The sequence below is a fragment of the Fundulus heteroclitus genome, chromosome 21, assembly GCF_011125445.2.
Source record: "Fundulus heteroclitus isolate FHET01 chromosome 21, MU-UCD_Fhet_4.1, whole genome shotgun sequence".
In the NCBI taxonomy this organism is placed as follows: Eukaryota; Metazoa; Chordata; class Actinopteri; order Cyprinodontiformes; family Fundulidae; genus Fundulus; species Fundulus heteroclitus.
This window is the reverse complement of record NC_046381.1, coordinates 3569480-3584802: the sequence shown is the minus strand read 5'-3', so window position 1 is coordinate 3584802 and position 15323 is coordinate 3569480. Positions and strand designations below refer to the sequence as shown.

General features: G+C 39.4%; 1 protein-coding gene across 1 annotated transcript in view; it reads right to left on the bottom strand.

Annotated features, from left to right (window-relative positions):
- The window catches only part of LOC105931187 (collagen alpha-1(XVIII) chain), an 87635-nt gene extending 87191 nt beyond the window's left edge, over positions 1-444 (bottom strand). Inside the window, exons 1-2 of the mRNA XM_021320141.2 lie at positions 193-444; positions 7-89 (exon numbers count right to left, since the gene is read on the bottom strand). Coding sequence (XP_021175816.2) covers positions 7-89; positions 193-203 — 94 coding nt within the window. The 5' untranslated portion in view covers positions 204-444. The remainder of the gene's footprint in view (positions 1-6; positions 90-192) is intronic.
- Positions 445-15323: the final 14879 nt, after the last annotated feature.

The following is a 15323-nucleotide window of genomic DNA, read 5'->3' as shown; positions in this document are numbered from 1 at the left end:
ACATACCGTCCAGCAGCTGATAGGCGGAGGAGTGATGGCCGCGCAAACGGAGGACGAGGAGAGATAATCCAATGAACCAGGGAGGAATGCTGCACACAGAAGCACAACTCAAGAGTCAGAAAACTAACTGAAGACGTTCCGAATGGAGCTTTTTTTTTTTTTCTTACAGAAAATATGCCGTGTTTCATTTACCGTGAAGTCATCTTCCCTGATGGTGAGCTTAAATCCACACTAGATTTTCCCTTCTCATTTATTTGGTAGTGACAGAGAGAGAGATGGAGCCCGCTCTGTCCCTCTTTCACTGCCTCCAAACTAAAAACTTCTCACTCTCCTCCTCCTCCTCCTCACTCTTGCTCTCCCTCTGGTTCCCAGTCAAACAAAGGCAGCTTCAGAGCACCGGGACTGGGGCTGAAACCTGACTCCCCCCCCCCCTCCTCGTTCCTCCACGGACCACCGCTTTCTAATGCAGCCCTCCCCTCAGACATCACAGCACCAGATACAAATTAACACACTCCGGTTAAGCCAGCCCTCCTCCCACGGTTCTTCTGCTCCTCCTTTCACCGGCGTGGCTGCTCTGACTTCACCGGAGCTCAGAAACCTTTTCCTTGTGTGGCCTTGACTTGTTGTGGGAGCAACACTTGGGTGTTTGCAACATCAGGAGCGTTTTTTAATGGGTGCAACGTTTAGTGCTAAACTCCTACACTGGATGAGCATGGGAACAGGAGTTCACTCGCACCCATGCAGAGGTTTCCCCAAGTAAGGGATTTGATTTTATACACACAAACAGCTGTAACAGCTTCATCACGTCTTCTCATCACCTGTTTCCTCAGCTCTGCTTGGCATAAAAGAAAAATACAAGTTGATGGCTCTAAGGTACACGAAGGAAAAGTTTGCCCTTTTTCCAACAATGGGGAACTATTGTCAGAAGCCCATATTGTCTAATGTGATTAAAAAATTGTTATAAAAAGGTTAACACTGAAAATCATTGATGCTTTCATTGCATCGCAGTTGAAAGTAGCATCCAGGTGGTGGTTAAATAAAGGCTTTTTAATAACCCATAAGTGAGTTTTAGTGATTTGCTGGTTTGAAGCATGCAGATGGCTGTTAACACAAGATTGAAAGACAGCAGCAGTTTCTTTAGAGAAGCACTTGTTGCTACAGATTATTCTGAGAAGTTTTGTTGATAGAGATGCACCAGAAAAAAAAAAAATCATCCACACAGCAAAAAGGGAGCTAAAAGTAAGTAAAAATTCCTTATTAGTGTATATGTCCTTGATTTTAAAATAAGAAAATAGCAGGAAAATAAGATTATCTGTCAAGGGTATGGGTATCTTGACCCCTAAAATAAGATAATTAGATATACTGCACTTGAAATAAGATGATGAAGATGAGTTGTTCCTATTTTAAGTGCAAAAATCTTAAACTTAGCTGCTCAAATCAAGAACAAATACACTTATTTCTTGAACATTTTACTTACTTTTAGCTCCCTTTTTGCAGTATGGAGACCAGAATAAGCAGGTTTTTACTATGATTAAACTGACAGGTGACTGACCAGTCAGTAACTACAAAATACAATTTTTTCTTTTTAATCAGTGAAAGCATCAGACAGCAGTTAGTGCTCCTGAATGTGGCCCTTTACTGTAGACAGAGGATTTGTGTTTGCCATTTTCAGTGTCAGTGAGGCGTTATGAACTAACCTTTTAAAAAGAAAATTCCTTTTCTACACCAAGCCGATGCATATCTGTGATTCATGACAGATAACAGTAAGTTTTTGGTACTCCGAATAGCCCTCCTGTGTTTTGTCTATCAGAACTTCACATTTCTGTTATGGAACATGCTGCATATGGGGACATCCATAAGTGGAAAAACCCTTTAAAATAGTTTCCAATCTTCACAAAGGTGGCTGTCCGCCCAACTCAGATCCTGCATCGATATTGCCAAAAACGCAAAAGCTCCTTCTTGGATTGTTTGGGTCTCAGTTGGCTTGGCAAGTTGGGTTCAGGACCACGACTTGCAAAACACAGAACTTGTATAAATAGTTTGGAAGGGCTGTCAAGAAAATACCGCTTTTCTTCCTCAAGAGAATGTGGCAGCATAAATTAGGTTTCCAACAAAATGAACCCCAAAATATAAACAAAAATGTCCTCTGTATAGCTGAAGTTCAGACGTTTTGCTCTGATGTAAAGAACCATGTTGGACAAAAAAACACCATCAGCACAAGCGTTGCACACCAACCATCAAGCACGGTGGTGGAAGGGTTTTGATTTGGGCCTGCAGCTAGTGAGTAAACCAGGAACTTCTGAGTATGAAAGTATTCTTGGTTAGAAATCCATCAAGAGGCTGAAGGTTGGCCAAAACTGGATCACCAACAGGACAAACACTCTAAAAATAGCAGAAAACCCAGGACACACATGCTGAAAGGGAGGGAAAAAAGCCTAAGTGTGTTCATGGTGCAGTCCAGACCTCAGCCTGATTGAAACGCTATGGTGGAGCCTTAAAAGCTGCACGAGCAAATGGCAACAAACCTCAATGAACTAAGGCAATGTGGTCAAGAAGAGTGGGCAAACATTATCCCACAATGATGTGAAAAGACAGATGAAGTCTTACAGAAAATTTCCAGCTATTACTGCGAACCGTTCTTACACAAAACATTGAATGTTTGTTTTTTTTCCCATGACTGCAGTGCTACCAATGGAAACATTCTCCTCCCTATGACTGAACTGCAGACATACAGTACAGGGTTGTTGTTAATTTTCCTGTCTTCACAGCTCTTTTCATATCAGCTGAACTGAACTCACCTATCTGTAAACTGATTCCCCTCTTAAATTTTGAAGCCCTTTGAATTGAGAAAGCTTCCTGGAGAGGAGGCGAAACGTCTTCAACTACGAAAAACAAGTCCAGTTGTTTTGTTTTCTACTTTTTTTTTTTAATGACCATGACCTGGATGACTGAGAATCTTCACCAGCATATCCCCTTCTAAAATCTTACCATTTATACCCATAAAAACAAAAGAAAAAATTTAACAACTTTGTTTTCCAATCCCCAATTGAGGCAATTAAAGTTGTTTTTAGAACAAGAGAGGAGCAACAAGATATAAGAGGTTGAGCAATGTTTTTTTTTTTTTTTTAAAAAAAGCTGCTAATAGGTTTGTCTAGGCTCCTTTCAAATTGGAGAAAATTCCTTCGATAGAATGAAGTTATTAATCTCTGATGCTGTTTGTACCTCAGCAGAACAACGTTTGGACTTGCATTTCACCAAGGTGCCAGATGGAATCCGCCTGAAATGCAGCAACGACCTCCAGTCTGGATGCAGGAGCCTGGGAGGCAGGGTGGAGGACAGATAAGGATGTGTTTGAACGTCGGCTCTGACAGCTCAGACAGATAAGAGTCACCATGAGGCTGTCCAAGAGGTGGCATTGGTCTTCATCCCACACACTGACCACTCCTGCTGTCAGGCGACATTCCAGTCAGTCCTGGTATGTTGCTGCCTTTGACGAATGACTCTCCAAGGGTAAAGCTAAATTGAGTATCGATTGTCTTTTAGCATCTGTACTCTTCAGCTTAAATCTGAAAGTTTCTGGTGACCTCAAACTACGCCTTTAATAATTTCTGTTTCTAGGGGCGGAAAAATATAAATATTTTTCACGTTCTGCATCTCCTTTGCAGAAAAGTAGCCGATGTTTAAGCGGGTCATTGAAGAAGCTAAAAGTTGGACTTTTATTTGAAGTCACAGCACCTCTTTTTAACACTCAGTTTTCAGGTTTCAGGCCGGGGTGGTAGTGGAGGTGCCTCATATGCAGAGGATGTAGGTTCAATTCCCCCATTCTCTCTTTTTGCTCAGAGATCAGCAATGCAGCTGATCTCTGACCGCTCTTTCTCCTCTGACCCTCACTGCATTGCAGCAGTTGGCCTTGTAAAATAAAATACAAAGTGTCTGAAGCAATGTGAAAAAATAAAATAATCACCACCTCTCCGACAAAATACATTTTTAACTTCATTGTATGGCCAAGTGTATAAGCAATGGTTGCACATTTGTGACGCAGCGCAGCAATAGTCGTCACAGACCGTGATGAGCCGGACATTAGTATCCGTCTTTTCATGTACACACGCTGGCTCAAAAAAGGAGCGTCTATAAATCTCCTCTTCGGCCGGGGTTTTTAAGAATCATTCATTTTCAGGGATGTATAACGCCCTATGTGGCTGAAAGGCACAGCCGCATAAAAATGTCTCGTTTCCCCAGATATCTTGTTACGTGTAGCGTTTCACTCAGCTGCACCAGCAGCAGAGTGAAACGCAAATGGAAGCAAGCAGATAAACAAAAGGATAAGAAATATATGAAAGACAGTGTAATAACGGCCAATTTGCAACACAAGAAAAGATACTGTACATTTATTAGTTAAAATGCATAATCAAAAAACAAAGAAGTGTGCAACTGAAAATGGTGACCTCAAGAACTGTGCAAAACGTGTGTGTATATTTATTCATACTCTACCTGCTCTACAGCAAAATATGCATGGGGAGACAAGAATAAGAATAGTTGTTTTCTCAGGTTCTTCCAGTTATTTGTGCATTTATTTTTACATTGTGACTTAAAAAGTGAGCTATTAATGATACAGGTTAATTTTCTAACACAGAGGAGTCATTATTTCTATCATTAAAACATTAAAGAGATTTTAAAATCATTTTTATTCTTATAAACTTATGAACGCCGATCTGAAGTTTGCCATTTAACTATTGTTTGTAACCACATGGAGAAGGGATAATTTAAACATGTTTAAAATTACAAAGTGGTTCACGACTGGGTCAAGTGTCCTGTTTTTTAGAAATCAAAATATGGTTATCCTAGACCCAACACCAACGGTGCATTGTCTTAAAAGGAAATAATTAATGCAAGTCAAATGTCGCTGACTTTTATTAGCCTGAATTAACAGTTCCCTTGAGGACCAGGAACACAAAAAAGTCCAACACAGAAATTGCCCATTGCCTCAGTTTTTCAGCTCATCTCCGAAGGGTAATCTTGTTACTGAAAAAAAACAAACATTTTTTGTCGCTCAAACCTTGGTTAACTGTTTTCTTTGGTAAATGGCTAAAGAACTTATTTGAAGAAATATTATCCAGAGTGCTATGTGTCGACAAAAGCAATTCCCTTGAGTTTCTGAAATCATTTTTCTGAAGGACTTGCAGTACAGAGCTTTGCGGCTCATAAAATTGGTTAAAAAGCAGCCAAAATATAAAGAAAAACCTCCAAACAACCATCAGACACAAAATATCTTTTGGATCTTAAAATGACAAGAAAGTATGACTCTCCAGTAACAAAATATGAATAAAGTGAATCTTACTTCTGCAAAGACTACATATAAATGGTCTCATATGGTAAACAACCAGAGATGGACTTTTTTTGTTTTTCAATGAAAAATGAATTTCATAAAATAAATTAAGGGCTTTGGAAAAATTAGTTTTTCTAAGCAAACTTCTCCTATACCCACCTTAGAGAGAACCAAGAATTGCAAAATGTGTGCTTTTAAGGATTTAAACAGGGAAAAGTTTGTGTCGTGAGAGAAACTAGGCAAAAGAGGACATGTTGGAGTGCTTTTGGAAAGAAAAAACATCATTGTGGTCGAGATGTGGAGAGAGGTAACAGATTTAAGAGGGTCCTATCCTCGGGCTCGGCAGTATGAGTCACTGAGATACCAGATTGTCCTTGCTTTTTAGCTGACAGCTGTGAGAATGCAGCTCGAGCCGCCACAGCTGACATCAAAACAGAGGAACAAAAGGAAAGACATCTGCAAGCAGTGCAGTGAAAGGGAAATTTAGAGTTTTGGCCTTGTTGTGATCGTTGTTACCAAGTGGCTTAGTCAAAGAAATTAATGTTATTTATCAATATCACTTTTCATTTGAAGCCATTTAAATCGTGCATAGACATTTTTTTGCTCCTCTTCTCTATAGTCCATACAAATATGAACTTTTTTTTTTTTTTTACCAAAAGGCTCTTTTTACTGACTTACTGATCCCTGCCCATAAAAGCATATTTTTTTTCTGGATCGAGGTTCCTTGAATACTCCTATAGTCCATTTGGTTCCCTTCTCTCCATCTGTTTGAAAGCTTGATTGTTGTGTTTTCAAGTTGCTCAAAACCTGACTTCATATTTCAGGTCTGTTTTCTAACCAATAGGAGTAACTTACTGTATTCCCTGCATAGATGACAAGAGTCACTGTGAAATGTATGCCAATACCAGGATGAGGATATATTTTTACATGATTATTATTTTTACTTTATAAACTACAGTCAAAACTAGACATGCATTGCATAAGAAGACAACTTTCTCCCCAAATTATCAGCCAAAACATTTCTATTTTTTAAGTCAGAAAGACAAAATGATCTCCAATTTCCAAAAGACAGATTTTTTTGCAGATAGTTTTTAATTAAGTTCTTTAAATTTATACGTTGATATTACTCTATGATGATCTCCATACAAGTTTAGAAAAGCCGACATGATCTTGTCATGTCCAAGCAGAATAGAGCCCTGGCTGGAGAAGTTGTCTAAGTGTCATTATCCATTGTGAATTAGATTAGATTAGATTCAACTTTATTGTGATTACACAGGTTAGATTCAACGAAAGGCAACGAAATGCAGTTTAGGTCTCCCCAGAAGTGCAATAGCAGCAAGTGCAGGATAAACAATGGATCCATATGTACAGGACATGAGTTTTACTGAATAAATATAGAGATGGATACTATTATAAACAGATTTTTACTGATAGATTTGTCCTGAGTATAATATATAGGTAACTAGTATTGTGAACTAAATTTATGGCTGGATATGTACCGAAAATAGTATACAGGTGGATGTTACTATAAAGGTTTACAGATATGTACAGATATGTATATATAAATAACTAGTATTGTGAACTAAATTTACAGCTGGATATGTACCGAATATAATATACAGGTGGATATTACTATGAATAGAGTTTTACAGATACAATAGCATAATATACAGACGATTGTTCATATAACAGAGTTTGCATGTACTATGAACATATGTACAGATGGCTATTACTATAGGCAGAATTGTGAGCGTGATATACAGCTATTACTATAAAATGTATAAAAGTTTGGACAGAAGCTATTTAAATTAAAGTGCAGTGGAAGGTAATTGCATATTACAGTTAAAGTATGGTATTGCAAATGTATATGAATTGACAACAGCACTAATGTGACGCAACAAACAAGACGGCACAAAGACTACGGATGAGTCGACGGTAAAGATAAAGTCATTATCCGTTTGTGGAAGCTGCTGAACGCACTCTGAAGACAGGTCATCATGGCTCTGCTACATTTTTCACACAGATGTTTTTCAAATCATCTTCATTCAGATCCAAGTTTGACTAAACGCTGTGCCTGTGTGTGATCATCTGCAACGTTCCTGCGGGCTTCATCCGCTTTTAATCACAATTAATTGTGCTGATGATAATATCTAAATATATTAAATATTAACCAGATGGACTGAAATAACACAGTCAACAAATGGAAGTCCTTTGTCACCAACATAGAAATATTACTATTAAATTATTGATGTGGAGAGTATGGTAGAAAAGATTTAGATTTTCTCAAAACAGAACTTGAGTCCATTTTTACTTTTGCTTCACAACCTGAATACTCAGGGTTTTATCTTTATAAATAAAAACTAAAGGTTTAATTTTATTTATTTTTCTCATGCTTATAGACACAGTGTGCAACTAATCTGGGTTTTAATTAGCAAAAATTAAGTATTCCCTTTATAAATACATGTTCTGGCAATAACATTAAATCAAAAATGAAAGCGGTCTCAAAATTTAGAATTAGTAGTTTATAAATACATAGGTGTCGGTGCATCCACTGGGAGGGGGCATGTTGCGTTGCCATTTTTGATTTCAGGAGCTGAAAGGGGACAAATTTGTCAGCCTTACACGTTTTCCCTCTCTGTTTCCTATTTGAAGACGTGCGGTCAGTGGAGGAGGAATAGAAAACAAGCAAAGATGACCGTAGATCATTCTATTTGCCGTTTTCTGTTGAAATGGAGGACAACCATACTCTCTGCCCAATGAGAGGGAAGAAAAAGTAACCAAGGAAAGAAAAAGTGGTAATAACTGGGAGAAAATTCGAGTCCTCCGATGCAGAGATTGCAGTCTTTCTGCTGCACAGCTAAGTTAATTCAATGCAAATGTGAAGTTTATTGTTGCCGTTATGTTAGAAAAAGGGCAGTTGTGGTCCAGCAACTACTTTGTTCTCTCGTTAAAGACGGCTCGTTTGTTCGTCTCCCTCTCCCTCCGAGAGAGTGCATGTCTAGGAGTGGAGGGATATCAGCCGTTCACTGTCTGTATTAAAGCAGTAACACCGGATCTCTTAACTCGTGTTATAGTAGCTTTTTTAGAGCCCAAATAAGCAACTGCATGTTCAGAAAGAGGTAACGGAGCCAAAAACATCGTCACATTTGTGATACTCAGCCACTTCTGTAGTAGTTATTACGCACTTAACTGCAACTTTGTAATTCATTTAGCGCACGACGAGACGGTGCGCCAGTGTGAAATCTTACACATTAGGGCTTTAAGGTGCCACTTTATGCAATTATTTGATACAGTAAAGTGCAATTCTTTGTTTTATTTGTGGTATGCAACAAATCTGAAAGTTCAATGTAAAAAAACAAAAAACAATCAAATTCTCGTTTTTGACGGTAAATTAGTTGCCCAGATTAATACATAATTTAAACACAGGATTTTTGTATTGTTTTTTTAAAATGTCCTAAATAAATCAACCTTTTTTTAAACATTCCACACAGGCTGAATTATAGAGACATCTAAACGGTTATTTTTAATTCAATGCAATAACTTTGAAAGACAAAAAAACATGGAGACAGTTTCTTCTAAATCTCTGTTATTATTGTATAAAGACACGCATAATGCCTTATTTTCATGAGAGCATAACTTTAGGAGAAAATAGAGGTGTGGATCAGTTGTGTAAAGAAATAGAGAAATCTGGTTTATATTTAACAGATGCAAAATCTTTAATAAGATACTATATACCAATTAGCAAAATGACCCGAGACAGAAAAACACTTTAGTTTAGATGGTACTGATGTTTTTTTTAAATATTTTTACACAGATTTATCCGTTTTCTCCTTTTCCATTTAAAAGTCTGTCATGAATGTTATGCATGGAGACTACAGGCTTCAGAGGTTTCCTTCATTACGAGGGACTAATTTTAAGGCGGGAGGCGTATTGTGGGGTTCAGAGGTCACTTTATGTCTGAGGGGGGCGGATGACGGTAGAACATCTGTATGCGTCTCAAGACACCAACCAACAAGTGCTGCTTGGGCCATTCAGGCTGAAATTTAAAACTTTGAGCCGTCAACCAAGTGAAAACAAAAAGGAGGCTTTACCCTTCGAGCTGAAAGTGAATACAAATTCCTAAGTAAATGAAACCAGGCGGCACATCAAGACCAAATATGAATTTATAAAGAGCTTTGATGAAAAGCTGAAGTATTTTCATTTCTCTTGGTTAAAATATTTTTAAGGACGGGACACATGAAAAAAAAAAAGTTAAATGCACTTGTCTTTAATGATTAAAAACACTGATGGTACACATTTGTCATAAATTTCCTAACGGTCAAGCGGACAAAGAGATTACGTTACCTCTTTTGTTCCTGGCATCCTGACTGTAAACTGCCAAATGTTTGCCCTTTGAACGGACACCTAATGCCTGTTGACAGCAGGATGTTTGCAAGGGATTGAGCTGAATGCTCCATGTAATAATAATACACTGTCATAAAGTGTTAAGATTCTGCTAGAGCTTCAAAGTGAACGAGCGCACGCTGAGCTCAATGGAACAGTCAGAGCGGGTTTCAGAGGCTGCAGCCGCCAGTTATTGTTCATTCATCCGATGCACGACGCTGCAGCTTGGAGAGGAAAATAAAGCAGTCCAAAATATGATGGTTTTTTAAACCCGACAGCCCATATAATAAGCATACATCACTTCACTGGTATACACTGAGGTCTGGTGATCATAGACGGCATTCGAGTACAGGGAACTCATTCAAACAAACCAGTTTGAGGTAATCTGAATTGGAATCATCTTTAGTCACCAAATTTGTTAAAAACGTGGAATTTGACTTCGGTTCCACTTTGTTGTCAATAAAGAAATATTTTGCATATCAAAAGAAAGACAGTTATATTTTATCTATGTCTATATAGATGGTTTTAGGAAGAAAGACACGGTTTGATTGGTGAGAATAAGGTATCAATCTTAGACTTGGACAACTTTATTTGTCATTTTGTATGTACAGGGTGCATACAGAACAAAATATCGTTGCATACAGCTTATAGGAGTATAGTCAGATTCCAGGTGGAATAAAGCAACATTGCAATATAAAGTGCAACAGTAAACATAATGTTAGCATATAACAGTGTAGGAGAAAACAGTGTGCCGTCACATTGTGCAGGAGAATTGACAAACCATTTTTAATGCGCAAAATAATGGGGCAAAAAGTGCATCTTCTGAACTGTGGGGGGTTCTCCAGAAGTGCACCATCATCTCCATTGTCTCAAACAGGTTAAGCTCCAGGTGGTTCTGGCCCTAATGGACCACCTGATCCCCCAGTGACAGTGGTGTCATCTACAAACTTAAGGTGCAGTCATTTGAGAACAGAGACAGATTTGTGACACGTTGCATTCTCCTGATGGAAGTGCCCATCAGAGGATGGTCAGGTCTGCTGTATTAGTGACTGGATCGAAGCGCAGACAAAAGCCAGAAAGATGCACGTTGTTAGAGATGATGAAAGCTTACAAGAAGGCGAGAATAACCGGAACCAGGAATACGGTATGGAATGAGAACAGAACAGAGTTTTGTGACGGAGGATGTGACAAGTGGGTCTGGCGAAGCCGACTGTATGAAAAGGGGAGGAGACGGGGGGAACAGCAGGTGGAGCAAATGAACGCAGGTGAGAGGAGTAAAGGCAACAAAGCAGAAGGAGAGGAAGAGTAGTGGACTGGGAGGGGCAGGGAGAGAGATGAATCTAAAGGAATAACTTAACTAAGCTAAGGATGGGTGGGCAGAAAATAAAAATCATGATGAACAGAAGCTGACCAACACAGGAACCGAATCTAACAGCTACAAGAATAAACTAGTAACACAAATACTGAACAGAAAACTACTCACCGAAACAAAAGGTCTAAAGATAAACACTAAAAAGGTGCAAACACAAACAGACTGCAAGAAGCAATCAAACCCCTGGAGATCCTGACATGGATGTTTACATTGTGGTGACAAAGGGATGGACGCCGTCTGCAAGAATAGGCTGCGATGTTCTAAATGATGCTCAATGAATAGAAAAAGGCCCGAAAGAAAGCCTTTAAAAAAAGGCCTCAACACCATCATCCCGCCACCACTTACCTGAACCATTAATACCAGGCAGTTTGGATCGTGTTTATGCCAAGTTCTGTCCCTGCCATCTGAGTGTTGCAGCATCAAGGCGTCTGCCCTTCTAATCCTTTACAAATGAGGACAAAGATCTGACACTTAAATCAGAAACGCGTTCTTCGACCAATCAGCAAAATCAGATCGTACTCATACTCGTCATCTTCTGCTTATCCGGAGACCGGGTCGCAGGGGCAGAAGATTCATGAGGGACGCCCAGGTTTCCTCCTTCCCATACAATCTAGTAATAGTAATAAGTAATAGTAATATCATCTTTATTATCATTGAAACATACATTTAAACATACATTACAACGAAATTTGTTTTCTGCTTTTAACCCATCACCCTTGGGGAGCAGTGGGCTGCCACTGTGCGGCGCCCGGGGAGCAATCTGGGGTTAAGGGTCTTGCTCAGGGACCCAGAGTGCCGGCACTGGGGATCGAACCGGGTACTTGCATCCTTCTCTGACTGCAAGCACGCTGCTCTAACCACTAGGCCACGACGCCCCATCCATTCCCTCCAGCTCCTCTGGGGGAAGCCCAGGATGCTCCCAGGCCACGAGGAGACAGTCTCTCCAGCGTGTCCCGGGCCGCCCACTGGGCCTCCTCCTGTTGGGACGCGTCTGCAGAACTTCCCTCAGAGAGGGGGCATTCAGAAGAAACGCCACAGCCGACCCCTCTCGATCTGCAGAGGAGTCAAGTCGGTTATATAAAAAAAAAAATCTAATGGACGGAAAGTATATGATGAGTATATGCTTAGCTTGTGCATGAATATCAGAGTGTGTGTACAGGTGTCGACCCCCCCCCCCCCCCAGTCCCTCCAGCTGCTGCTCATTCCACTGATGTTCGAAACACAAAATGCAAATAAACAGAGCTGTGCTCAGAGCTGCAGCCATAAACCTCTGGCCTGTCTCACCCTACGGCCAGGCTAGCACGGTCCTTATCCTGCGACAAGCAAGCACCATTCAAACATTGTGAATCGTCTCCTTCCTGGGTTTCAATCTCTGCATGTGTCGCTCGTTTACTTATTTAAACGTTTGGCTAGACTCCTTTGCCAATGTTGACTTTCCGGCAGATTTATGCATTCAAGCAAATTCGTTACCACGCTATGATTGGAGTTTCATTTACGTTTACATCAGCGCGCGTCGACAGGCTCATCAGAAGGGCAGGGCTACTGCAATTTGTCCTGCTTTCAAAACATGCATACAAATCCAAAAGAAGAACGAAAGATATTCCCACACATTCAAAATAAACTGAATCTGCAGACTTGGGTCTAAAATAATAATTGCATTTGACAGATGAAAAACATTTTTTTGGAAGGTTTCTTGTTGAACAACATCATGATTCGATTATATGCAACAACCTGTAGAACTTGTCCTATTTGAATACGCAAATATGGAAAAGATCAGAAATTCTAAAAGCAATTCACTGTCAAGGTGAGGAATAGCCATCAGGGAACTTAAATTTCATACGTGTGGGAGTTCTGGTATCAGTTTTGTCCAACCGTCTGGTAATAACATCTGACTCTGGACAATTGTTTCCTGCCCTGACAAAGCCCACTGGACCATAAAAACCCAATTTCCATCATTCACCCCAGTTATTCCAGTCAGATCTCTGACAGCTGACGCCTTAGCTGGAGGTGGACCCCATTCTTATGACTAAATCAAAAAAAACCTTTTCCAGATGGACTGCCGATCTTCATGAAAAACAAATTTAAGATTTTCATCCAATTGTGCACGGCCTCGTGGTTTGAATGTTGGAGCGTGCATAAAGCTCTGATTTGTTTGAAACGGATTCAAATCTCAACTAACAACACAGTGATGTTTTAAAGGAAGGCTGGTGGGAGTGGGGGGGCTGACTAAATGAGCCAAAAAAATGGGCAGGAAACATATTCACAAAATCTGAAGCTCAACGTCATGGTAAATTGTTAGATTTTGATCTTAATTGCTTGGGGAAATAACCATCAGCTTCTTTAAAGATGTTAATGGCCAAATAAAAAATAGAGTGAGAAATGTGTCTAATATTGATCAATGTCTATGTATTACTGAACAAAAAAGGATAAAGTCTCAATAACTAAACTACAACAGCCCCAATGAAAAATAATTTGTTTACCCACCATGTTTGAACTCAGTTAAATTAGAGCAGGAGCTGTTTTCTGTACACAGCGATCAGCTTTAAACCTTCAACCTTAGGGTGTTGATTTTAATCATTTGGGACTTGATGCCTTTAGGGTAATTCAGATAAAATTCCCAACAGATGCTGGAAACAGCCACAGTGATCCACACTTTCAAAGATCTCAAAGCAAATTTCACCACCAATAACGTTATGAGAAAGAAATTAGAATGGCATGCTAATTAACTATTGCATATGTCAAGAAAAGAATGCATAAAAAGGCGTAGAAAGCTAAGAGACCTGCTGAAATATGCATCTAGAAACCATTCCTGCTGCCCTGTGAAAATATCACCAACATAAAAAAGTATTTTACAAAACATACTAATGGCGGTGGTTACAGTTGCATTTCTAAACTTCCGAATGTTTGAGTGAGTGTTGTTGGGTCAATTATCCTTACCTGGCCAGCCACTTTGATGATCTGAGACTGCTCCCACTAAATTTGTTTGGGGAAAGGAGGGACATGCAGCAGAACTCTCCAAGCTGATTGGACAAAGCAACAACTAGTGCCCGCCTACCAAAGGTTGGTCTCAGCCAATCCTGGTATAAGTGAAAAACCACAATAAGTTAGCCTGGTGTCAGCAGTTATTGCTGTTCTTCTTTCATAGAAATTGTGGCTTCTTAGAAAACAGATGTGAAAGCAGCAGGTAAGAGAGGTCAGAGAGGTAAGAGTTTAACCAATTTAAAAAGGTGCCAGAGAAACTGATGGAAGACGATCTGTGAGAAGAGAATTGAAAGAACTCAAAATGCATAGAAAGAACGACCAGAAACTGCAAATTTTAAATACAGTTTGTAAGGAAGAATGGGTTTAAATCCCACATGAACAATGCATATAAACCTGTCATTTCCCATAAAAGGCTTTCCCACAACGTATTTAATAAATTTCTTTGAAACATTCACACTTAGTTACCATGAATCAGCATGCCGAGTGATGAGCAAAGTGGGCAGCAAGTTTGCCGCTGAAAGCAACTTCGGTGATACAAAAAGGTTTTTTGCATTTTTACACTTTGTTCACATTTGTTTTTTTAAATGTGAGTAATATTTTTCAAATTGACAATTTTCTGTGACGATGTATTGGTTTTTAGTTTTAATACCAACCGCAATTCACTAATAATTCTTGAATAGCACCGACATGCTTTTAGTATTACTGTCTGTAGAATATGTACATTGATGTAGTAATTATCTCTGTTGCTACGGCACAAGGTCGCTCTTCTTATTGCAACAAAAATTTAAATTCAGTTTGTTACAATCAGTTAAAATTTCTCTAGGTAACATGATATAATTTTGTGGCTATATCGCCCAACCCTAAAATATTTTCTGATCTTATCCTAAACCAGAAATGTTATGTATACCACAGTGACACAAGTAAATGAGAAGAAACCTGAATCAGGAGGGGTTCACCAGGGACCACAACGCGGCCAACAGCACAACTAAAGTCAGATGTAAATAACCACAGAATGATGTACTAATTACATCTGACAACCAAGAAGAGGTGTAGCCTGACCTTAAGGAAGAAAAAAAATGAGCAAGCCAACCAAAATTGGCTCTTTAGTTGCCCACAAAGATGCAACAGTCACAAAATTAAACAAAATGACCATAAAGTGGGGGAAATGATGCAAAACATCTGCAACGCTGCTTGACACACAGTCGTTCTGTAACTGTGGTCGATCTGTGTCTGCTTCAGGAGGATGAGGATAAATGTCAC